The 26930-nt window shown below is 32.1% G+C and overlaps 1 protein-coding gene across 1 annotated transcript; it reads right to left on the reverse strand.

Moving 5' to 3' along the window:
- Positions 1-49: 49 nt before the first annotated feature.
- On the reverse strand, positions 50-25534 carry ndufs2 (NADH:ubiquinone oxidoreductase core subunit S2). The gene is made up of 14 exons (XM_056461149.1): positions 25403-25534; positions 23571-23674; positions 23291-23481; positions 19839-19959; positions 18080-18192; positions 15488-15562; positions 15309-15386; positions 14473-14558; positions 10918-11037; positions 10482-10611; positions 8039-8134; positions 5035-5118; positions 4452-4509; positions 50-214 (listed from the first exon to the last, which is right to left on the reverse strand). The coding sequence occupies exons 1-14, from the start codon at positions 25501-25503 to the stop codon at positions 177-179; spliced, it is 1395 nt and encodes a 464-aa protein (XP_056317124.1). The 5' UTR covers positions 25504-25534; the 3' UTR covers positions 50-176.
- Positions 25535-26930: the final 1396 nt, after the last annotated feature.

Genomic DNA, 26930 nt, shown 5'->3' on the forward strand with positions numbered 1-26930 from the left:
GTGAAATTATGTAGAGTAAAAGCTGCACTTGAAGAAACAGAAAAGGCTCTTTTTTTCCAAGTTTTAAAATATTTATTTAGGTTTCAGAAGTGTTTACATAGAGAAATAAGAGAAAGGTCTGTCGTGATATCACTAGAATGGATTAAAGACAGAAGGAGGATCAGCCATTGTCGTCTTTAGCGGTCCACTTCACCAAACACGATGTCCTGAGTGCCTGTGGGAAGAGAAATATATATTATACATTATTTTATAATAAAATAAAACAACAAAAGAGAGTTGTTTAAATGTATTTCAGTTTTATTTTAGATCTAATTTAACATTTGAGACATTTAACCCTTTAAACTAGGGCTGCACAATATATCGTTTTTCGCACTGTGTGAACGTGCAATATTCACACCGCAGGATCTTTAATGTGGAGTCAGGATTATAGATGACCTGGTACAATTGTGGAGTCACTTCAGTTTAACTATAAAAATGAGGAAGTTTATTAGTTGTGTGTGTTTTAAGGCCTGTGACTGTGTAAAGCAGGGGTCACCTAACTTGTTCCTGGAGGGCCGGTGCCCTACAGATTTTAGCTCCAACTCTAATCAAACACACCTGAACAAGCTAATCAAGGTCTTACTAGGTATACTTGAAACATCCAGGCAGGTGTGTTAAGGCAAGTTGGAGCTAAACTCTGCAGGGACACCGGCCCTCCAGGACCGAGATTGGTGACCCCTGGTGTAAAGCATTTGGGCACAAGGAATTGTTGCATTTTGTAGATTTAACAAAAGTTCATTTTATTTAATGATGTTTATAATGAAGACTGCACAACTATATTTCATTGATTATTTTATTTCTGGATACTGTTAGACTCCTTCATTTATACCGTTGCTCTACTGTATTTATCTATGCTGCCAATTAGTCTATGATATTTTCTGCAGATTCACTCCTCTACAAAATCTTCCCATTCAATATAAATGTATTAATTATTTCAAAATAGAGCTATTTAAGTTATTTGGTGAAATATTGTATTATGAATCGTAGAAAATTTAAATATCACACTGTACATTTTTCCAATATCGTGCAGCCCTGACTTTAAAGCCTAAATTATTTATATTTTTTATTCTTCTCTGTTTTCATTATGTAAAAAAGAACATTTAAACATTTTTTTTTGTAATTATGAAAGTTTGCATTAGTTGTTTTAATGGGTTTCTTTTTAAAAACTTTTTTTCATAAATAATTTCAAGTGAGACATTTAGCCCCTTAAAGCCCAAATTATTATTATTTTTGCTCCTTTCTGTTTTTATTATTTTAAACAGAACATTTAAACATTTTTTTAAATAGGAAAGTTTGCATTAAGCTAATAAAACAAAAAACAGTTGTTTTAATGGGTTTCTCTTTTTTAAAGTTTTTTCCCCATATCCAATTGAAAATTTAAAGACATTTAACCCATTAAAGCCTATATTATTACTTGTTTTATTTATTTCTATCTATTTTTTCATTAAAAAAAACAAAAAACATTTAAACATTTTTTTAACTATGAAAGTTTGCATAAAACTAATAAAACAACAAAATAAATATGGGTTTCTCTTTTTTTTTTTAAGTCGTACTTTTTCCCATATCTAATTAAAAATGAGACATTTGACCCTTTAAAGCCTAACTTATTATTATTATTTTTATTCCTTTCTGTTTTTATTTCATTTTATCAAAGAACATTTAAACATTTTTTTAATTTTGAGTTTACATAAAGTTTTTAAAATAAAATATAGTTTAATTTAAAGTCTAATTTAAGATGTAAGACTTCTAATCCTTTAAAGCCTAAATTATTATTGTGTTTTATTTCTATTTGTTTTTATTATTTAAAAATATATATTTTTTTAAACATATGAAGGTTTGCATAAAGCTAATAAAACAACAAAAAAAGTTGTTTAAATGGGTTAAATATTTTAAATTTTTACTTTTTTCATATATAATTTAAATCAAGACTTTTAACCCTTTAAAGCCTATTTTTTTATTCCTTTTTTGTTATATATAAAAAAATTAAATATAAAAGTTTGCATAAAGCTAATAAAACAACAAAATATAGCTGTTTAAATTGGTTAATTTTTTTTTTACTTTTTTCATATCTAATTTAAATTAAGACTTAACCCTTTAAAGTCTAAATTATTGTTTAGTTTTATTTCTATCTATTTTTATTATTAAAAAAAACATTTAAACATTTTAATTATGAAAGTTTGCATGTTTTGATGAGTATAATGTTTCACACTTTGTAATTTTTCTAGTTCATGTGTCAAATACCAATGTTTTCAAGAATAAAACAGTAAAAATAAAATACATCTTAAATGTATTTTTTTCAGTAAATGTATTTTTTTTTTTTTACTTTTACAGAATTTGTAATAGTTTAGATACCAAAATTTGTTCCAGCATATTTAGAACAAGAATCATTCTATGAAAAAAATATATTTTGGTATCACAAATAATTGTCACTTTTTAATATTTATACTTCCCACAACTATCCTTTAAGCCACAATAGGTTTTACCCACTGCTCTGCAAAACGTACTGTGTATGATATGATAAATGTGATAAAACTCAGTATAATATCTTCTGTTTCATCTTCAGTTAATTTTGTCAAGTACAGATTTAAAGCATGTCATTTTTTTTTACATAAGCACATTTGTTATTAGAAATTTCAAAGTACATGTTGGTCTTTTAGTATACGTTTTATGCATTAAAAAAAAAAAAAAAATTCACATTTATAAATGTCAATTAATGCAGACAAATTATATAGTGAGAATGTAGAGCTTAATTTCAGGGAGAAACAATAGAATAACTTTAGTTATTATGTTTAGTTATCCTCCTGGCTTTAGTCTACTTTAGCCAGTAAAACACATTTTACGAGTAGTTAATGCAGCATACAGTAACAGTTCATTTGTTAATCACAATCAGGGCTTGACATTAACACCCGCCAAATGCCCATTAAAATGCCAAAGATTTTAGCTGTGGAAGGTTAGACAGCCACTCCAACTAGCCACTTTGGCTGGTTGAAAATAATTTTTAAACTAGTTTAGAATCTAGAAGCAGCACGACTGACAAAAATAACTGTGTTCGCACGAGTAAATGAAAGCAGGTGAATAGCAGATGAGTGGATGATCACGCGCATGGTGAGAGACAGGCTTTCCCAGCCTGATCTTACAGGAAAAGTAACTATTTTATGTTTTGTCAGTTTGGTGGCTAACAAGTACGAATTTGTAATTCCTTTAATTACCGCACATAATAAGATTTTCATCTGCTTTCTTTTGCTTAGTTATTTTTGGTAATATGGTTTAATTATCACCCTTTACAATAACATTGCTATAACAGGAGATTAACTCCATTTATGAAGAGTTGACTGGTGATCTGGGACCTGTGTATAGTTTTAGATGGGTTTCATGACAATCTATTTTTTTTTAAAAGAACATTTTTGATGAATAAAAAGTGCATGTATACAGCTATATTTTCCTTTTGACACATTATTTATAATGTGTGGAAAAGAAATAATTAAAATAAAATAAAAAGTATAAAAATTTGATAAGTCAAAAAGTGATGAGCCCTGAAAAGTGATGTGAAATAAAAAACTAAATGCAATGTGACACTACGAAACCACAACCCATTTGCTCATCCTCACTGATCAAGGTCATACACAACCCAGAAAAAAGTAGAATGAATAAAGGGGCATGTGGACATCTAAATCAAGTCATTTTAGAATGCCAAAGTCAAATATTTGCATATAAAATATATTTTCCCAGCAACAAAATTGTGGCTATTGAAAATGGCGAACGGCCAGTAACCTTGGAAAACTACTTGCCATAGTAGTCATCAAAAAAGTTAACGTAAAGCCCGGATCACAATTATTTAGCAAAAAAATGTATATTGTGATTTGAGAAATGTGTCTCACCTAGAAGCACAAATCAAGGGAAAGTACACTCATGTGTTGTTTATTTTCATCTAATCCTTTTCCTATTCTATTATCTACTTATATAAATTAACACACTCACAGTACTAGTTTATGAAAATTGCTAAACAGAAACTCTGCTCAAAAATTTCAACTGAAATTCATAACAGAAATTTGCTCTCCAACCACAAATCACAAACCCTAGTCGAGATCAACGTTTGGATTTATTACAGTTTATCACTGACAATAATTGATGACAGATTTAGTCGCATCAAACATTCTCGTTAAAAACAGTCTGTGATATTTTGTCACCTTTTTTCCACAACAGAGATTTTGATTGAGATTTTTTTGAAGCTTTTATTTTTAACTCTAATGTAATCTTGTTTTTCTCCTCATCAACAATACTGCATGTTCATATATATATCATCACGAGGAAACAGTTCTTCATCATACATTTTAAATAACGAATTGAACAACAGATACCAGGAAACAGAAGTGAGATTTCTAACAACTAGAGTGTGAAAACATCCATCTTACCGATGATCGCCACCACGTCAGCAAGCATGTGTCCTTGAGACATTCTGTCTAAACCAGCCTGATGGACAAAACAGAGAACATCATCAGCTTACCATTAGGATTAGTATTACTATTAGACAGACGGACGGACAGACAGACGGACGGACGGACGGAAAGACAGACAGACAGATAGATAGACAGACAGACACATGGATATATAAACATATGGATATACAGACATTTAGTTATACAAACGCAGACATATAGATAGACAGACAGACAGACAGATAGACAGACAGACACAGACATATAGATAGACAGATAGACATAGATAGACAGACAGATAGACATATAGATAGACAGATAGGTATATAGATATACAAACAGACATATAGAGAGACAGACAGACAGACGGATAGATAGATAGATAGACAGACTGATGGATAGACAGACAGACAAACAGATAGGCAGACAGACAGATATTTATGCAAAAATCAAGCTAGTCTTTTTTTATGATTCTCTTTTCATAAATCTCATTCTACAATAACATTAACAACGGAGTACATTAGAATAGTGTATTAGTATATTAGAATAGTTTAATTACCAAGTGAGCAAAGCCGGGTGCTTTAATCTTGCAGCGGTAAGGCCTGCTGGAGCCGTCAGACACCAGATACACGCCAAACTCCCCCTGTGGAACAGACCTAATGAGTTTGACTTGTACAAAGGCTGCAAAGGTAAAAGGTGAGCAAACACCATTTTTGAACCTTATCGCTGTAAAGTCTGATTCTCAAGACAAGACACTGCAGGCGGTAAACAAAATAAAATAAATCTTTTGACTAAATTAAGAATTGCAAAAAAATGACAAGCTTTCTAAAATGTTTAAATTATTTCATTAAATAAATATGTGCTAATTTGCATATACTTTAAGCAAAAAAAGTCTGAAAGCTGGATGTGGTCTGGTTCAACATTGTTTATTTTGTTGTTGTTGTTTACATGCTACTGTTCTGTCTTTTACAGATGGAATTTTGATGACACCTTTAAATCAGCCCATAAATCTGAAAAAAAAAACAGAACACCTAGAAAAGAAATAATATTTCAGAAATTATTCCTAGAATAAAGTGTTGTGTATCATCAGGAAAATGATCTATGAGCAAATTACTCTGTAAAAACCTTCAGAATGCAAATGAGACCAATTTTTTTCTCTGTTTGCTGGTAAAGCTGAAATTATTGCCTCAGTGAAGAAAAAAATGATTTTGACCAAAAAAAAAACGCATATTGCAAACAGTGTTCATTTGACTGGTTACAAGGTGCCTGGTTACTGTTATTAATCCAATTTACAATGAAAAGATCAAGTAAAGGATTGATGTTAATTTGAAGGTAATTTAATTTAATTACTTGAACTTAATTTAGTTACTTATAATGCACTTGCCTCAAATAATGTAAATAAATTTAACATTTCTGTAAAAAAATTGAAAAAAAAAAGAGAAGCTGAGTAAACATAATTTATTGTTATACAAATATATTTCAAAGAATAAACCTGTTTTCAAACTAAAGAAAGTTACATTTATCAAGATGATTGTGCATACTTAAGAAAAAATTGATTAGAAATCAGTTCATGACAACATATGGCAAACATTCAGAGAAGCAAAGTTGTTTTTTTATTCTGCTATTTTACATAATAATTCATAACAACAATAATAGATTTTTTTAACTAAAGAAGGTTAAGTCGGTCAGATGAGCAATATAATTAATTGAGCAAGAAATGATTTAATGAGAAAGTATGGTATGTAAGATATCCGGTGTCATTGTTTTGAAACATTTCTTGTTTTTGATTTCATTTTTGTAGAGCAATTCTATTTGTTAACAAAAGACTGTTATGTTTTTTAATAAATGCATGGTTTATTCAAGTTTGATTAAATATTTAAAAGGCCTAAATGACAGTTTTTACTTAAGATTTACAGAATGAAAAGCAAATAGAAAAGTAATTTAAATCTATTTTAGTGATGTAATTAGAAATTATTAATTACTTTTTTGAAGAAACTTACAGTACACAACACATAGTAGCTAAAATACAGTGATTCCTCGCTATAACGCGTTTTACTTTTTGCGGCCTCACGGTTTTGCGCGTTTTATTTTTCGTATGATTTGTCATGTTTTATTTCTACAGCACATTGTGTTCTGCGTCCTGATTAGCGCATTGCGTTCTGCGCCCTGACTGGCTGTAGACCCCTGTCAATTAATTTCCTCCGTGCTTTGTCTCCGGTACAGTACAGAATGCGTTCAGCTTGCCAAATTTACATAAATCTTAGATCGCTGGCAGTGTGACTCTGAAGTGCTGTACTCTATGTTTGCAAGTTTTCTCCTCACAATGTCAACAGAACGTTCTGCACCGTCAAAGGCACCTGTGGTGGCACCCAAAAGGCAGAGGAAGACCTAACTGTCGCACAAAAAGTTGAACTTCTGGACCTGCTAAAGGAAGGTAGAAGTTACGTGGATGTAGGACGCCATTACGGAATAAATAAATGAAGATCAAATGGTTTTGATCTTTGGTTTCATTCTATAACACTGGACTTATTTTTATACAACCCTAGTACAACCCTTCCTACTCCCCAAGAACTGTACTTATCCAGAGCGAGCAGAAGGGCTGCCAAAATCCCTCTGGACCCCTCACACCCAGCACACTGCCTCTTTGAACTTTTACCTTCTGGTCGACGCTACAGAGCACTGCGCACCAGAACAGCCCGACACAGAAACAGTTTCTTCCCTCAGGCAATCCATCTCATGAACACTTGATGATAATAATTGTGGAGCCAACATGTATACAGTTTTATACACATATACACTTATTTAACAACACACTTTACATGCCAATTTGCATATAACAGCTGCACATATAACGTTGTATATAGTAATAAACATGTACATACACTTGTCAATCCGTATATTTGCATTCACTACTTACTTGTATTTTTAAAAAAAAATATATTTATTATCTGTTTTTGTCCTGTCTCTGTAATGCTGTTGCACTGTAGAAGCTCTGTCACGAAAACAAATTCCTCGTATGTGTGAACATACCTGGCAATAAAGCTCTTTCTGCTTCTGATATGATGGTTTGAACTTTAAGAGTGTTTTAACAAGAGAGAAAAGTGTGAAAATGTTAATTCCTGTCTGAGAAAAGTGTATAAAGTGTGTAGTGAGGGATTTTACAGTCTTAAAGCATCTAGAATAATTGTAAAAAAAAATAAAGCTGACTACTTTGCGGATTTCAGCTATTGCTGGTTATTTTTAGAAAGTAATTCCTTTTGGGTCAATCAGTTGATTCTCTCATATGATAACTCTCATAATTGTTAGTGTTTTAAGAATCACCCACACATCAGCAGTGCTGTAAATATAATGTTGAGGCACTGCTGAATAAAAACAGAATCACAAAGACAACAACTTCACAAAGCCACATTCCCCACGTGTGTGTGCCAAGTTTAAAATTAGCTCAAACCTCACCAACTGGATGAGATGATGACCATAAACCACTGAACAATGCTGACGAGACCCACACTAAATCATCCCCTGTGAACAGAGCTGGTGTGTGTGTGTGTGATTGTTGTACTCACCTTGGGCGCCTCTATAGCTGTGTATGTGGCTCCTGGAGGAACCTGATAGCCCTCAGTGTACAGCTTGAAGTGATGGATCAGAGACTCCATTGATGTCTGCATGTACACAAGATGACAAGAGGGATGTTAGATCAAATGCAAAACAGAAAGAAAATGTTTGAAGCCCTTTAGTTGAGAGTGAAATGCAGTTTATGTTTGTACACTTTTCTCATATATTCATGGGATAGTTCATGCAAAAAATTCTGTCCTCAATTATTTTCCCTTCAGCTGTTCCAAACATGTTTGAGTTTCTTCCTTTGGTGATCATAAAGGAGGATATTTTGAATAATGTTGGAAATTGGTAACCATTGACTTCCATTGTGTTTTTTTCTATGGAAGTCAATGGCTACTGTTTTCCAAAATCCTTCAAAATAACTTATTTTGGGTTTAAAAGAAGACCTCATGAAGGATTAAAACCACTTGTTGGTGAGTAATTGTATTCTTTTGGGTCAATAACGCAGCTGCTAGACTTCTTACTGACACTCGCAAATTTGACAGACTTACAGGGGTGTGTTTCCCAAACAATGACGTAACTCGTGGCTGAACTATCATAGTATGATGCATCGTTTGGAAAAAGAACGATGTAGTGACGAGTGTTTCTCAAAACCCGTGGTTTCTCTGTCGCAGATCAATCGTTTCATCCCCGTTAGTTATTACGTAAAATGCCCATAATGATGCTCAAAACGGGGTGGAGTAACTACTTCTTTAAAGAAAAACCCCATAATTTCTTTGTGCAAATTGGAAAAGTTTTTAAAACCACCAAAACTGTCTGTAATACCATTCCTAAGGTATGTGTAAGAGATATTTTTTTAGGACAACAGTGTATTTTACACTATAAAATTAAAACCATTTTTCTTACAGAGAATAAAATTAGCTGTACTGAAACACTGTAGGTAAAATACTGTAAAAACGTGATATTTTTATCCAAGGTTATCATACTGTCAGAATCTTATACCGGCCCATGCCTATTGAGAAGTGAATTTGACACGCGAATGAAGCGGATTTGATGCGCAAATGAAGCGAGTAAACTCAAAGTGTTCACGTGTCTATTTACACGTGAATAGCAAGATTTATTTGCGCGTTCCCCGTCTGGTGTGAACACAGCATAAAGATTATTCCTTTTATGTGACATAATTAAATCTGAGATGCTTTGAGCATCCCTAAGAAAAAAAAAATTGATTCATCTACACTGCAAAAAAGAAAGAAAAAAAACACTTATTTCAAACCAGAGAAGATCATTATTTTATTTCCCCCCTTGGCAGATTATTTTGTTTGTTTTAGGAAAAATACCTTAGTTTTGACATATTATTTTTGAATATTTTAAAATATTTTTATTTGCCAAGAAAATGCTTCTTGATTCAAGTTTTGTTTTTAGGTATCTGGACTAGAAAAAACAAGACAAAAACTCAAAGCAGATATTTTACACTATAAAAATAAAACCATTTTTGTTACAAAGAATAAAATTTTAATTAACTGTATTGATACACTGTAGGTAAAATATCAAAGTAATATTTCTTATTTTCATTTGATTTAACTTGATTTACAATAATCAAATATTAAAATGTTACATTATTGCCAAAGGTATAATATTGCAAACAACTGAAAGAATCGTTTAAACAGTAAGGACATAACCAAAACAAAAATAGTTTTTAAATTACAATTAATCGTCAGCACAAAGCTAATGTCTGAAATGACTATTTAACATTTTATAAAGAAAATGTAGCCTCGTGGACATAAGAATATTTTCAACATCACAGGACCTTTCAGACCCAAAAACAAGGGTGGCAGGAGTTCAGCTGCAACCTTGATCAAATGCACCCGTCTTAGTTGGTTTAGTTGTGTTTGATCAAGGTTAGAGCTAAACTCTGCAGGAAGGTAGATCTCTAGGAACAGGGTTGAGCACCACTGCCCTAAAATGTCTGAACAATAGTGCCTATCATTTTTATATGCTTTAGAGTTTCTAATGTTCATTCTGTAATATGTATTATTATTGGTATAAACGAACTGTTCAAAAGTTTGAATCGAACCACACTCTTGAATGCAAACATCTATTGTGAATTAAACTTAAACACTATGTAAATGTGATGATACCTTTTGTTGAAACTATAAACATGTTTCTGTTGTGCTGAACTAATGAACAGAACTGCATTTGTGGTTAATGAATCGCACGTCTTGCAATAGCTCATTTCTGTGTTACAAAAAAAGATCTCTCTGACCAAATGAACACATGGGAGGTGTTTAGAAAGACCTCTTAAATAAAATAAAAAAAATAAAAGTCCCTTGGTGGAAAAAGCTATACAGTAAATAACATTACACTGCACCTTAAATAAGCTTGTCGAGCATGTTGAAATCAACATAAAAATCAGCGATTTGAGTGCAATATACATTGGCAAGCATATCTCACCTTCATCTCAGATCTCTTTGGCGGGGCTATTTTAGCGTCATCAACCTTAATCTCGCCAGCAGGCATTTTGTTGAGACACTGATGCATGATCCGAAGAGACTGTCTCATTTCCTCCACTCGACACAGATACCTGAAAACATTCATATTTTTCATTAATAAACCCCAATATAAAACAATCATGGGAATATTTAAATCTCTTCCAGTATTTGAGTGCACCGGATCAATGCAAATAATCTGTGACGAAGTTCAATACGATAAAAAAAAAAATTCCTTACTTCTCTATTTGCCATCAAGCTTTCACGAGAATGTTTTTTTACACACATTTCACACGTGATACCATCAGCCTATGTGGTCTAAAACTAATTTATACTCTGTGGTTGTCGTTTCCTGTCATTCTGGGCTTTATGAAGCCGTTTACTCAAGCTAAAACACTGACCTGTCGTAGCAGTCACCATTTGTTCCAATGGCTATATCAAAGTCCACCTCGTCGTATTTGTCATATGGTTGAGTCTTCCTCAGATCCCATTTAATACCTGATCCCCTGAGCATCACTCCACTGAAAAAAGCCCAGAGATCGAGTTAAACAGTGGAAACATATATACAGTACTGTGCAAAAGTCTTAGATCCCCATTGCAGTTGATGTTATGGTATAATGACTATACAGTTGAAGTCAGAATTATAAGCCCCCCTTTGATCTTTTTTTCTTTTTAAATTATTTCCCAAATGATGTTTAACAGAGCAAAGAAATGTTCACAGTATGTCTGACAATATTTTTTCTTCTGGAGAAAGTCTTATTTGTTTTATTTTGGCTAGAATAAAAGCAGTTTTTAATTTTTTTTAAAAACATTTTCAGGTCAGAATTATAAGCCCCTTTAAGCTATATTTTTCATTCTACAGAACAAACCATCGTCATACAATGACTTGCCTAATTACCCTAACCTGCCTAGTTAACCTAATTAAGCCTTTAAATGTCTCTTTAAGCTGTATAGAAGCGTCTTAAAATATCTAGTCAAATATTATTTACTGTCATCATGGCAAAGATAAAATAAATCAGTTATTCGAAATGAGTTATTAAAACTATTATGTTTAAGAATGTGCAGAAAATATCTTCTCTCCGCTCAACAGAAATTGGGGAAAAAATAAACAGGGGGGCTAATAATTCTGACTTCAACTGTATATAATTATCTCTTGGTCCACATCTAAACAGCTAAATCATATTTGAAGATAAAAAACAGCTGATAAAACAATGATAAACTGTCCTGGATCTTAATATTACAATGACGATAGCTATGTTTCTATCCACCAATTTTATAGCAATATTTGGAATACTGCATAAAAACATGCTCATAAATTTTGAAAATGTGCATTAAAAACGTATGCACACAACTGAACAGGATCAACTGTTTATCTGATAAAAAACCAGTGGCAACACATTTAGTGAATAAATTCCTGTCATCAAAAGAAGTCATGTGATTTTGTTAACAGATCATGCGATGTCAAAAACAGCATTAAGTCATATGAATTAAAATATATAATTGACCCTTTGCTAAGCCGCACCCGAAAACCGCCGCACACCAATCGTGGCTTAGCAACCGTAGCCACGTGCAGAAGGTCTGTCAAGCTTTCGAGCGAGGGAAACAAACCATAGTGTTGTGCGTATGGATTATGCAAATCTGACACCCGGTATTATAAAGTTTGGATGGGGTGGTGGAATTCTTTTCCCTTTCCAAAACCTAAAACCCAAGGGGAGAAATTCCAGCATGGATCAAGCTCTGTGGGGGTGCTAAAGGAGTGGAGTTAAGTTGGTTTTGTTTACAAAATTCCTGACACATTCAGTGATAGACGGCAATAACTCACACACCTCTTACCCTAAAAAGATCTAAACTGTGTTTGCTACAAAAATACAAAGCAGGTTAGGTTTCACAGCTGTCTTTTTCTTTTCTTTTTTTTTCCCGCTCAATATTATGAGCACTGCTCCGTTTAAGCCCTCACAATAGTAGTAACAACAAAACCGAGATGTGATCACAATCTGAGCACTTGCGATCACCCGCAGCTGTTTTTCAGTAATTTATAACCCTCATGGCCATGTCAGAGCTACAATTCACTGATGTTTTTGTCAGTCTTTTAGAGATTTAGTCATTGGTGACTAGTAGTAGGTTTGTTATGTATGGGTCAATAATGCTAATATTTGGCAGAAATCCATCAACTTCCCTTTCTGGCTGTTCTTTCTAGAATGAATTATGTAGATGCACTGTCCATGCGTGTTCCCTCGTTGGTTAGTAACACTATATTTCATTGCCCAACATTTAATCTATTAGGCTTTTTGGCTAAAAAAAAAAATATCATGGTTTAATTTGTTATCATTATATTATTTTTAAATTTCACCCATCCTGCTGTGCATGAACTAAGCTGTTGAATAGTCAGCGTATGAGGCGGCTAGGCTTTAGCTTCAATTTTGCTTAAGTTATTTTCTAATCGTTGACTATTATGTTGTGAATTTACCCCTGTAATGCATACTGCAGTCCTTTTTTGTCTGGCTTTCTCAGATCTCACGCGCTTGCCAAAAAGGACTAATTATATCTGTGTCTATGTCTGACACCAGCACATACATATTGTATAAGATGTGCCAGGCACAAAAACTTGACAGGCGTAACAACAGTGACTAAGGTGGGCGGGGCTTAGCGAAGGGTCCAATACTGAATTTTGATGCATTTATATATATATATATATATATATATATATATATATATATATATATATATATATATATATATATATATGTATGTATATATATATATATATATATATATATATATATATATATATATATATATATATATATATATATATATGTATGTATATATATATATATATATATATATACATACATATATACATATATATATATACATATATACATATATATACATATATACATATATATATACATATATACATATATATATACATATATACATATATATATACATATATACATATATATATATATACATATATACATATATATATACATATATACATATATATATATATACATATATACATATATATATACATATATACATATATATATACATATATACATATACATATATACATATATATATATATATATATATATATATATATATATATATATATATATATATATATATATATATATATATATATATATATATACACACACACACTACAGGTCAAAAGTTCTGTTCATCAACGCGGCATTTATTAAATGTAAAAAAAAAAAAAAGTAAAATTGTTAAATACTTATTTATTAAATATTCATTTATTTATATATTTACTTATTGTATGTAGTTTCAAATGAAATTATTACTCAAGTCATTATTGCTCTTATTACGATTACCATTAAGAATATTAATAATACGAAGAATAATAATTAATATTTGAGTGATTTCTAATGGATAATGTGACTCTGAAGACTGAAGTAATGAAGGTGAAAATTCATCATTAAAATCACTAGAATAAATTATTAAATTAAATTATAAACTACTTTTGAACAGTTATTTTATAGTGCAATAACATTTTACAATTTTACAATTTGTACTGGACTTATAATTAAATAATTGCAGACTTGATGAGCAGGATAAAACATTTAAAAATCCTACTGACCCCAAACTTTTGACCAGTAGTGTATAATAACCTATTTTTTTCAGATGACACACTTTAAATAACATCCTGGAATGCATCTAAATACATGACCAACTTAAATACCATACATTTAAATACAGGACCAAGTACATTAATATCAGAACTTTTTTTACTACTCTACTTGATGGCCTGAGGAAATTAAGAAAATCTCTTTTATATTACTGACTGTGCTTCTGTTGATGTTTAAAACTGATTTATAAGCAAGTTTACTGTTGGAAAGCTTATGTAATAAAAAAATCTCTGTAAGCATATTAGACACTTCAGCTGACCAATCATCTTCACCAATAATAAACAGCTTTACCTGAAGCCATAATTAAGTGCCTCCTCAGCGCCAATGACACCAATACCAACAGTTCTGTTCTTCCAGATACGATTATTGGTCAGCATCTGAAACAATATGAGCAGGTGTGTTCAATTAAAAACATAAGAAAATATTTGAAAAAGTACCATGTATCTACATGCAAAAATCACATTTTCGAAAAGTAACGTGAAATCATTTCAGGGAAGTACTGCGTTCGATTGAGGTAAAGATTAATTGTGCAACATTGCATTGCAACATCTCAACAAAACAGAGATTAATATACTCTACTATTAATGTAACATTAATACACTATACTATTAATATAATCTGCAACTATAATACGGATGTTAAGTATAACAAGATTTACATTTTTTGACATCATTTACTCAATGTATTTTCTTAATATCTGTATTTTAAAATATACATTACAGATCTATGTCAGCATATTCACTGGATGGGTATTAATAACATTTAATGTATATTCACCCAAAAATGTTATTCTTCCATAATTTACTCCCCCTCCACTCGGCTGCTTTTTCGCCCAACATACTTCAGAATATTTTAATTTGGGTTCATCAGAAAAAGGATTTCTTAAAGTTTACAACCACCAGGGTGATAAATGCAGATATAAATTTCACTTTTGGCTGAATTATCCCTTTATTGTACCAAAACGTGTACCTAGCACTAGAAAAAAAAAACCAATCATCAGATTGGGACTCGATTTTGGCAGAAACTCCATATTAAAAGTCATGTTGGAACAGGACATTCCTTATATAATAATACTAATAACTAGCTAAATTCTCAACTGAAACCAGTTGTGGCCGTGGTCTGCATACCTCTTCAACTTCATCCACGCGAATAGAGAAATTCTTGCACCACTCATAGATGTCATCCATGAGACCAAGAGGCATGTCCTGAAACGAGAGTTCAGGTTATGGCAGAACGGCATTATTATATTTCATATAACCATTATAAGATGAGGAGTTTTCATTTAGCATAACAAATCAAAGTTTACCTGATGAACTCCACCGGGTCTGACATACGCAGCATGCATTCTGGCTCCAGACACACGCTCATAGAACTCAAACAACTGAAAAGACAACCAAATCAATGGTGAATAATTAACACACAAATATTCAACAGATTAGTATAATCCTTTACAGGGCTGCAACTTATGATTATTTTTCAATTATTTAAATGAATAGAGACAATTTTAAAAGTCATTACACATCCTGTGAATGCCCCCATACAAAAAGTGTACAAATAGAATAACTCAATACACTATTCAATACAGTACAATATCCATTAGAATAAGAAATCTTTATTGTCCACATGTGTGGAAATTCGTTTTTGGCCTCCCAAACATAAATACAAAACACAAACACAAAGCACAAACACAGAGCAAACACAGAGCTTCCTATACCACAGATTACTAACACACAACCCTAGACATACAAACTACTTTATAGTCATTTATTCAATATGGTAATAGCAGATGGTATAAAAGATTTCTTAATAATATTAGTTTTTACTGTGGGTACTCTGTATCGTCTACCAGAAGGAAGCTTTCCGTCTGGTCTATATACAGTTCCATAAGCTGCTTCTGGGGGTTCATTATGATCTTACTAGCGGTGTTAACGATCTTTGCAAGTTTATACTTGCTTCTAGCTCCTATATATATATATATATATATATATATATATATATATATATATATATATATGTGTGTGTGTGTGTGTGTGTGTGTGTGTGTGTATGTATGTATATATGGTGGTGGGGGGTTGGGTCAATTATGATGTAAAATAATCCATGATAGAAGTTCACTCAAAAGAGAAAATTCTTTCTGTCATTAATTACTAACACTCATCATTCCAACTTTCAGAGCACACATTTAGATATTTTACAATATAAAAAAGCAATTATATTATAAAAATTGTGAAATTGAAGCAATAGCCCAGAGGTCTGGTCCCTGATAGGTCAGGGTGCTGCACACTCTAAACTCACACGGGAGAAAACTGGACTAGTGGATCACATAAAGGCGTAATTTATTTCATGTTTTGATTAACAAATTCTTTAGATACAACTCTCTTTAGCGCTAAAGGCATAAAATGCAAAAGAAATTTGCCGTTAAACTAATTTTATCAGTGGCGCAATACCAGTCCTTTTTACATTCGTTTTTTTTAGTTAACTTAGGGATTAATATTAGAGTAGCCTGATAAAAATGTTTAGTTGGACACTGTACAGTCCCACAGTAGTCTACACAATAATTAATATTAAAATTCATTAATTTATTATATTCATTATTACTTAATTATTAAGTCAAGTTTACAGTGTTATAAATGAAATGGGTATATAGTGCGTAAGTAAGTGCATTTGCCGTGAATCAACCTCTCACATCCTCTGCAGGTAGGCTGAATGATAATCATAATTATGAATGAGGAGAATAAAATATAATTTAAACCAATCATTTGGCGCTGATACCATGATCTGTCTCCGTTTATGTAAAGTGATAAATAAGTGAATAAATAGCCTAAATGAAAGGAACAAGAGGGACCAAAATCAGTCACCAGGCCAAGTGCCGCCCTGTGGGATTAAAATGCCCCCTCAATTATGACATCCTGGCGCCGGGCCTGCTATAGCGATACTTTTTTGTTTGTTGCGAAAAGAAACAAAAGCGGAAACTGTGGATGAAAACCTGGCTGGGGAGACGGCGACAACATGGATAATCTGTTCTTTTATGAGAAAAGATGCCATGACGGCGTTTATCGTACGAACGCAGTTTGTGTTTATGATCACTAACATTAATAACTAATATTAATAACATTAATAACTCCTCTCGCTTTAGACTTTATGTTTTAGAGCTTGTTCTTGTCGGCGCAATATAGGTTTAGGCTATTGCATGTATGAATCAGATCATGAAGAATAATTAAGAGCATGCTTTTCCTTTATTGAATGCAGTATCATAATAATTAAACGTTACATTTTTAAGAACTTCACAAATAGCCTTAATGTCTCTTTACTAATCAGTAATAATATAAATAGTAACTAATGATAATAAAAAGAAAAAAAAATATTAGCCTACTAGTAACAATATAAGTCAGATGTTGAAAAAAATAAACAGCGTAGTCTACTAACACTCCACCTTTGATTTCTATTCATATTTTAAATTCTTTGCCAGAAAAAAAATAACATTTTGACTTTGTCCGGTTTAAGCGAAGACCTAATTGGGGTTATAATGGTTCCAGCAGCACTGAATACACGTTCAGATGGTGTGCTTGTAGCGCAAATGCAGATACTTTTTAGCAACCGTGGCCAAGAGAGGGTATCTTGCTTCATCGTTCCGCCGCCAGCATTTCTCGGAAAGTAGGTTTCTCCAGAACGCGGAGCGGCGCGTTCTCAACTACCAAATATGTTGCAACATATCATCTCGTGAGATCTTGCCATATGAGATTGTCACTTCCCATTCCAACAATCTCTTTAAATTTCGTACTCTCACAAAAATACCACTTATTGCTTTACATATATCATTTTATGCACACTTAAGATTAAACTACAACTATGACAAAAAGGGAAATTTTTTTTTTTTTAAGTTTTAAAAATAGATAACCTTTTCTCTCTCCTCAAACATCCAGAAGAAAGGGGTCATGGCTCCGATGTCAAGGGCATGAGTGGTGATGCCCATGATGTGGTTCATGATGCGGGTCATTTCTCCATACAGCACTGCAGAGATCAATTTAACACACTTATTCAGCTGACACAGACAAACAGACACATTCAAACAAATATTAATCCATACTCAAATATTGGTGTTACTTTAACATCTTCTATGCACTTCAGAAGTAGTAGAACCAAGAGTACTAGTATCAAATGACTAAATACTAATATTTATTTTTATTTTATTACATTATCAGTAGCATGTGCTATATTCATTGGCAACCTTGGTGCTAGAATCTATTTAATATGTTCTAGTGTCTATTTAATTGGTACTAGTATCTACTGAATAAATTCTGTTGTCTCTTTAATAGATATTTGTAGACACTCATTAGATACCTGGTGCCTATTAAATATATACTAGAACCTTTTCAATACATAATAGTAATCTAGTACGAATATAAAAACTAGTATATAGTGTATACGTACTTGTATCTAATTAATAAGGACTAGAAAATATTGAACTAGTACCTGATGGAAATCTTACATGAAAAACAAAGTATTAGTATTTAAAACAGAAAATAGATACTAGTACATTTTGTAGATGTTCTTAATCTAAATCTAAAGCTCTTAAAAAAGTGTTCTTGCAATATTATGCTATTGTATAATCATTATACAATTAGTGGCAAACATACAGTTGAAGTCCGAATTATTAGCCCCCCTGTTTATTTTTTTCCACAATTTCTGTTTAACGGAGAGAAGATTTTATCAACACATTTCCAAACATAATAGTTTTAATAACTCATTTCTAATAACTGATTTATTTTAACTTTGTTATGATGACAGTAAATAATATTATTTTTCAAGACACTTCTACACAGCTTAAAGCGATATTTAAAGCCTTAACTAGGTTAATTAGGTTAACTAGGCAGGTTAGGGTAATTAGGAAAGTTATTGTATAACAATGGACTGTTCTGTTGACTATCAAAAAATATATATAGCTTAAAGGAGCTAATAATTTTGTCCCTAAAATATTTTTTTAAAAATTAAAAACTGCTTTTATTCTAGCCAAAATAAACTTTCACCAGCAGAGAAAATATTATCAGACATACTGTGAAAATTTCTTTGCTCTGTTAAACATCATTTGAGAAATATTTAAAAAAAAGAAAAAAATTCAAAGGGGGGCTAATTATTCTGTATATCTCATAAAGACTATTAAAAATATTTGTTATAATTAATTAATTAATTAATAGAAATTAATGCTAATTATAATGTACTATTTTATTATTAATTATTTCTGTGATGATTGATTGTGCAATAAAAAGTGGTTATCATGACAGATCCCATTACGTAGTTATTCCAGTTAATAAGTCTAAACCAGACTGAAAGTTAAGTTTTTTTTTCTTCACTTCCGCCATTAGTGAAGTTTTTTTTCCCTCTCCTCTGTCGCCTCTGGCTTGCATGGTTCAGGATCTGTAGAGCTGCGCATCGTTGGATTTGCTCTTCAATATTTGGACTCTCAGTAGTGATTATTAAACCACACTGAACTGAGCTCAACTGAACTGAACTTAAACACTACAAACTGAATTACACTGTTCCTATTTACTATTTACTGTGACCTTTTATGTGAAGCTGCTTTGACACAATCTACATTGTATAAGCGCTATGCAAATAAAGGTGAATTGAATTGAAAGTTTTTCAGTTTTGTTCCTCACCTCTGATCCACTGTGCACGAGGTGGAGCCTGAATGTTAAGAAGCTTTTCGACGGCTAGAGAATATGCTTGCTCATTACACATCATGGACACATAGTCGAGCCTGTCGAAGTATGGAAGAGCCTGCAGCAACACAAACACACAAGACAACCTTATTTATTTACATTTTAATGCAATTTCAGCAGCATTGGCTATATACATGGGAGCATTGATAATAAATATTCAGTTTACAAATTACAATCATAAGTGTTTCTTAACAATCGTAGATATTATAAAAAATTAAAACATACAGATAACACCAACACTACAGAAAGAAAAGTTACAGTTTGATGAATGATAAATATTGTAAAATTCCTCTAGAAATTAAAATTTTAAATCCTTAAACAGTTTCCTTCAAATATTTTCTGAATAAAAACTCTCTAATTTTATTTTTTAATATTCATTTTATTAAAATATGTTTTATTCTAGTCAAAATATTCTCACATCACAAATATGTTTCTGTTCCCCTTTCAATAAATAAAAGTGTGTCAGTCTTAACCAATTCTACATCAAGTATGTACAACCTGGTCGTGTCTATTTTCAAATTGCTAATTATTTCTTTAATTTACTAATGGATTCACTTCATAAAATGTGTTGTTTGCACATTCATCCCATTCCATTTGTCATTTCACAATAATGTAGATTCAAAGCAGATTTGGCATCAGACACAGGACATTTATATCCTCCTGTTTATTTCTAATTAACCCCACATGGCCAGATATCGAACACCAAATAAAAACAATCAAAGTCTTATTCATGTAACAGTCAGCATCATATAACAGCTCAGTTATGACATCTTATTAATACCTTGTTTATAATACAAACGTTTCAGAAAGTTACGTTTAGCCTAAATTTGGCAGACAGTTTATTCCAGGTAATTTAAAAGTACAGATTTTATCAATGCATTTTATCAGAAGTCTGCAATGATCTACAGTAAAGATAAAGGAACCGAAATAAAATCCGATATTTTTGCACTACTGGGGAACTATTCTATGAAGCAAGAACTTTTTTTAAAAAACACACATAGCCTAGCTGAAGAAATGCTGCAGTTTAAAAATATATAGCCCTCTTCCTTTCATCTGTGAATACATTCACATTCATGCACACTCTACACTTTTTACCAGTTATTGTGTACAATTGTGCACTGCATGCAATTCCATGACATTTATTGAACGTAAATACAGTCTGTCTTTACTGTTGTGCATGTATATATTAATATAACATTTAAATAATATGTTATAATTAAAAACAATATTAAAATGGTGTTAGCTTGAATGTTTGAATAGTAGTTATATTTAGCTTTTATACAGTCAATTCTGACATTATTCATAACCCTGGCAAATTCTGACTTAAAGTTTTTGTTCAAATGAAAATAAAAGCGGAGAAATATTTTTCCCCCATAATGATGCCTCTTGTACATCGTCTTATTATCTTTTGGGAGAAGCCGGTGTCATTTCTAGTCAGAAAAAAACTTGCTGATTAAATAAAAAGTAACTTTAAGCCAGAATTTGCCAGGGGTCTGGATAATTTCAAGCCTGACTGTATATATTATTAGTTATATTTACATTATATTTAGCTTTTCTATCATCTACTTTTTTAACAACCAGTTTTTGAAGTGGTCGTTTTGAAGCCAAAGCTTTTAAAATGTATATGTATATAGTGGAATGTTAGACTTGGTTAATAGGTACAGTCTGGTCAACTGTATTTGACTTAAGTTGATGAGCATGAAATAAAAAAAGGGTGCTGAAAAATAGCCGAACCATAACAATAGGTGTAAAACAACAGAAAACAAATGATATATTAGTGATGCTCATATTGGCCATTTATTCTTTAAACATTAGATTATTTTTTGACCGTTTAATGGCATCAGTTAAATGGTTAAAATTATTATTATTATTATTTTAGATTTAGAAGTTTTGCTTAATGAATATGCAACACATATTTGTTAACTTGCAGGGGATTAACATGTGCAACCACACATGTATACAGACCTATTTTGACAAAGCAGCAAAATGAACCAAGCAAAAAGAATAACATTACTTGTTGCCACAGGCTGACACAGACGAGTTAATGGTCAAATATGTCCGGTATGCTGTTGCTCGCATATTTTATAAGAAATCGATATATTAAAAATGGAATATTTAATGTGTCAGACACAAAGTAAGTCATGTCCATTTTTTTTATTATTGTTAAATGATAACGTAATATCAATCTGAATAAATTAACTTCTTCATAACTTTATATTATTTATTTGGATACAGAGTACAGGTTGTCAGTTGGGAAAATGAACCAAAATGAGTTTCCCTAATATACATACACATTGATAAATGCAAACTAAAATTTAAATAAAATAGAACTTTGACAAACAAATCTAAAAATTCCCTGACTTTCTATGTCTGGAATAAACCTTTTAAAATCCCATGATATTCCAGAAATTCTATGACCCGTGGGACCCTGTAGTTCAGCGTTTCTCAGCCACATTCCTGGAGAACCACCAGCTCTGCACATTTACCATGACTGTTTCTCAATTCCAAGAATGCAGAGAACAGACTTGTGTTCTTGTGAAGACCAGTCTTGCCAGGTCACCTCGGAAGAACGGACTCGGGAGACCACGAGAACACAGAACGTGTCCTTTGAGAAATGAGATGCTACATCCTTCCTGATGGTTACATGAACTTCAAGTGTTTATAACTGAAAATCATTTCAACTTTACAGCATTCATACAACGATTTATTGTTTTTCCCTTTTCAATATATGTATAGCATGCACAAAACCCCTACAAATATACTTTGCACATTACAAACAAACCAGATTTTAATAAAAATTTCAGAAAACACAACCTTATTGTGTTTATGCCTCTATTAAGATTTTCAAGGTAATGTTTACTTTCACCGTTTCATTTAGGGAAACTCCTGAGATAAATAAGTTATATCCCTGAACTTTAATAATAAATCTATATAAAATGCTGCGCTTCCCACCTCCTTTATTTAGCCATAATGATTCTGCATTCAGACAAGTCTGCATCAACGCGTCCTCGATATCAAGAACACATCAGGGAACTTTCACGCGTCCTCCGATCTTGCAGTTTTGCGTTTTGAAATTGAACTTTGGCTGTTGATGATGACGCTACACAAGAACACAAGATCGCTGAAGAACGCATATTGAGAAACAGCCCATGTCTCCTTAACCAAACACACCTGATTCAGATTATCAGCAGAGACTGAAAGACCTGTAACAGATGTGACTGATAAAGGTGACGTGCAGTGCTGGTGGTCCTCTAGGAACGTGGTTGAAAAACACTCCTGTAGTATTTTTATTTAATAATAACAAAATTATAATAGTGCAAGTATAAAAAAATACAATGAAAACTAGCAAACAAGTTGCATCACATGAGATATTCTCCATTAGTTTGTACCTGTAAGTAAGTCTTGTACTCTATCAGTTTCTCCGTGCCACGGTGCAGGAGGCCAATGTGAGGGTCACATTTCTTTACAGACTCTCCGCTGAGCTCCATCACCAAGCGCAGCACTCCATGAGCTGCAGGGTGCTGAGGCCCGAAGTTAATGGTGAGGTTGGACAAATCCTTTTGTGCTGGTGGATCCTTATCTGAAAGGGAAAAAAATGATATGTGATGTTCTTATCTGTCCTGAATGCTGATTTAATATGGAATTAAGAAGGCTAAAAATCAAGCAAACCATTCCAAGGTGGAGGTGTCCATTTGGCAACGGAGGGAGAGGGATACATCACAACACCAGAGAACTGCTCCACCCACTCCACATCTGGCTGCCATTGCTTCTGCCTGAATAGAGAGAGAATTTTTAGTTTACTCACTCTATTAAAATATTCTAACAATACAAAGTCATCAACAGCAATAAATAATACAAAAGATAAAATACATGAATAATAATAAAACATAAGATTAAAATCTAAAACTGATTCTTTTACTTTTGACAAATTGTGCAAATTTTGGAAGATTAACATTTAAAAACATTTCATTTAAAGTCTTCGCAGATAAAAATCATTGTCTGATAACATAAAAAATAGTGCATTTCTTATTGCCTTAGCTACTTTATTAGCAAGGAGAAGAATATTACTTAAGTGGAAATCAGCAGCCCCACCTAAAGCTTCAATGGGGATGTGTGATCTGGTTGTATAATTAAAATGAGAAAAAATTTAATATTTAAAGAAGGGAATTTTATGAGACATAGCAATCTATGATCACATTCTTTAAAAACAAAACTCTCTCCTTTAACTGATCTAAATGAATAAATTTGTGTAAACAGGTTTAAATGTGTTCACTAATATTGTTTGACTCCAAATGTATGTGCAAGACCACCATAAACATGTCAGATTATTGATTTGTATTATCATGTAGGTATTAGTTTATTTGAATTATTTTTACAATTGATATTGTCTATCTAACTGCAAATGTATACAATACTGCAAAGTTTTTTTTCTTTTCTCTGTGTTGTAATTGTATTTGAATTTAACTTGTTTGTTAATTTATTTCAGCAGCAAGGGTCATTATGGAAAAATTCAACCTTGATTGAACAAAATGTTTTGTTAAAACTTGGAAAAAATCCCAAATAAAAGATGGATGGATGGGTGGATAGATGGGTGGGTGGATTTAAAAAAATGAACTTAATTCAAACATTAATGTAATTTTCACACTCCACTGCATAAATTAAAAGAAAATGTACATAAAATGAGTTATTTTCTTCCTATTACAATATTTGTATTAAGAATCGAGAATATAATTGAGGTAAAGTTGGTTTTATATTGACACATTCTGTCTCTATATAGTTAACCACGGTACTTTTGAATATTCAGTCTGAAATAGTATGTAATTGTGACTTTAATACAACATTAGCACTATTTAGTTGACTGTAAACAATTGTGTACTTTGATTGGCTGCTAATAATGATTTCTCTATTTAGACTTGACAAAGAATAGTTTTCTAAAATTATAGTATAGTATATGTGAATGTAAAACCAAATTTACCTCAATGAGAAGATATACACTTTAAATCAATATTTAGTTAATTAAAAACCTCTAGCTTTGATTTAATACTTTAAAACTTAACATTTTGAAAACTTCAATTAAGACCTTTGTCGCTATTTTTGTTGGTTATTTTACTTACAAATATTGGTGGTGATTGCAAATTGCAAAACAAAAAAAACCAAATGTGCCATTAAGAACCTCAAAGCCATGATTTATTAGAGACATATAAATTGTGATTATTTTGTAACTGCTCATGTTTCATAACGATTAACGTTAGCTTCAAGCTTGTTTTTCCACAGCTGATTGAAAAAATAGCAAAGGAGAAAACGACATTAAATAATAATAGAATAATAAGTATATAAACATGTCAATTTTTCAATATTGTACATTAGCATGCTTGTCAAAACAATCTAAGTCGCAGAAATACCGGTTGCTAAACCATAATAACAACATCACCACAAGGACACCGCTGCCTCACCAAACCAACGGTTAAATTGCAGTGTGTTAATGACCGTGCTGTTTGTACCTCGTCTGAATCAGAGCACAGGCTGGAGAGCTGACATTACTGTTTAATAAAACTGAAGGACGTCCGAGTCTGGAGAGCGACCTCAACATTGTCGCCGCCATCTTCCCTTCTGTCAGCGGTCTGCTTCTGCGCTGAGAGCTTCAAGGCTGATTGTTTTACTGCAGCCCTGGCGTCACCCTCTGGCAGGAGGTTTACACTGCAGCTTCCAATCCAGACTCATGCAGGAGCCACTAGATGTCAGTCGACTCTGGAGTTTATGTTTTAAGTGGATTGGTACAGTTAGAAACGCAGTACCTTTTTATGGAACAGAATTGTACCTTAAGACAAAGAAACTTATTTGTACAATTGCTGTTTGTACCCTTAAGGACACGATTTGTATGATGGGAAACCAAATTAGTTTTTAAAACATGCAGATACAATATTGTACCTTCATCAAAGGTTCAAATCTCATCCATGAAGGTACCTCTACAGTGACAAGACAAAAAAAAAAAGTATTGGCTGAATATATTTAGTCATCGCTTAAGGGGATTTGTTTGTTTACCGAAAAATGAAAATTACCTCACCCATTTACTTAAGTGGTTCTTAACGTTTATTAATTTATTTGTTAAATAAAACAGCCAACATCCATAGTGGAAAAACTAACTAACTAACTGACTAACTAACTAACTAACTAACTAACTAACTAACTAACTAACTAACTAACTAACTAACTAACTAACTAACTAAATAAATAAATAGATGAATGAATGAATGAATGAATGAATGAATGAACACTGAAGTCCATGGCTGTTTTCCCCTTAACATTTTTCCTTTGTGTTCAACAGAAGAAACTCAAACAGGTTTAGAACAAGTTGAGGGTGAGTACGCCTACATGAGGACAAAATTTTCATTTTGGGGTGAACATAATTTTTAAAAAAGTTTTGTATCCTACATCATCTGATGTTTATGTTCAATTTTGTAATGTTTGTATATCTTTCTTTTAAGCAGATTTGAACTGACTGTTGTGTCCTAAAATTAACTCCTGAAATCAACTGCTGAATAGGATACATGTTAATATCCACTGCTGTATGGATCTCCGTTATGTTAATGTACAAAATAAACCTGATTAACCGTCCACAAACTGGGATTGAAGCATCATAATTGTAATGACATGCGGCTGGGGTGATAAAGATGGTAAAATCGCTGTAATTCATTATATACATGCACTGTTTTAATAACGTTTTAAACTTGTAAAACTCATTCTTAATCCCATTTGATGATGATTGATGATCACAGAGAGCTGAAGCAAACTAACTAACTAACTAACTAACTAACTAACTAACTAACTAACTAACTAACTAACTAACTAGCTAACTAACTAACGAGCAAACTAATAACCTAACTAAATAATGAGCAAACTAACCAACTACAACCATGGACCCAAGATTCTCATTGAAATCAGTCAAGTTTGGTGAAGGTTATGGTTTGGAAAAGAACTAACTAACTAACTAACTAACTAACTAACTAACTAACTAACTAACTAACTAAC

The sequence above is a fragment of the Danio aesculapii genome, chromosome 7 (assembly GCF_903798145.1).
Source record: "Danio aesculapii chromosome 7, fDanAes4.1, whole genome shotgun sequence".
NCBI classification, from domain to species: domain Eukaryota; kingdom Metazoa; phylum Chordata; class Actinopteri; order Cypriniformes; family Danionidae; genus Danio; species Danio aesculapii.

Bases quoted from the DNA above. Each gene is read 5' to 3' on its own strand.
- ndufs2 (XM_056461149.1), bottom strand. From the start codon at position 25,503: ATGGCGGCGACAATGTTGAGGTCGCTCTCCAGACTCGGACGTCCTTCA. The intron at 23,675-25,402 runs GTACAAACAGCA...CTCTCTATTCAG, and splicing joins TGTGCTCTGATTCAGACGAG to GCAGAAGCAATGGCAGCCAG. The intron at 15,387-15,487 runs GTAAACTTTGAT...CTCTCGTTTCAG, and splicing joins GACCCGGTGGAGTTCATCAG to GACATGCCTCTTGGTCTCAT.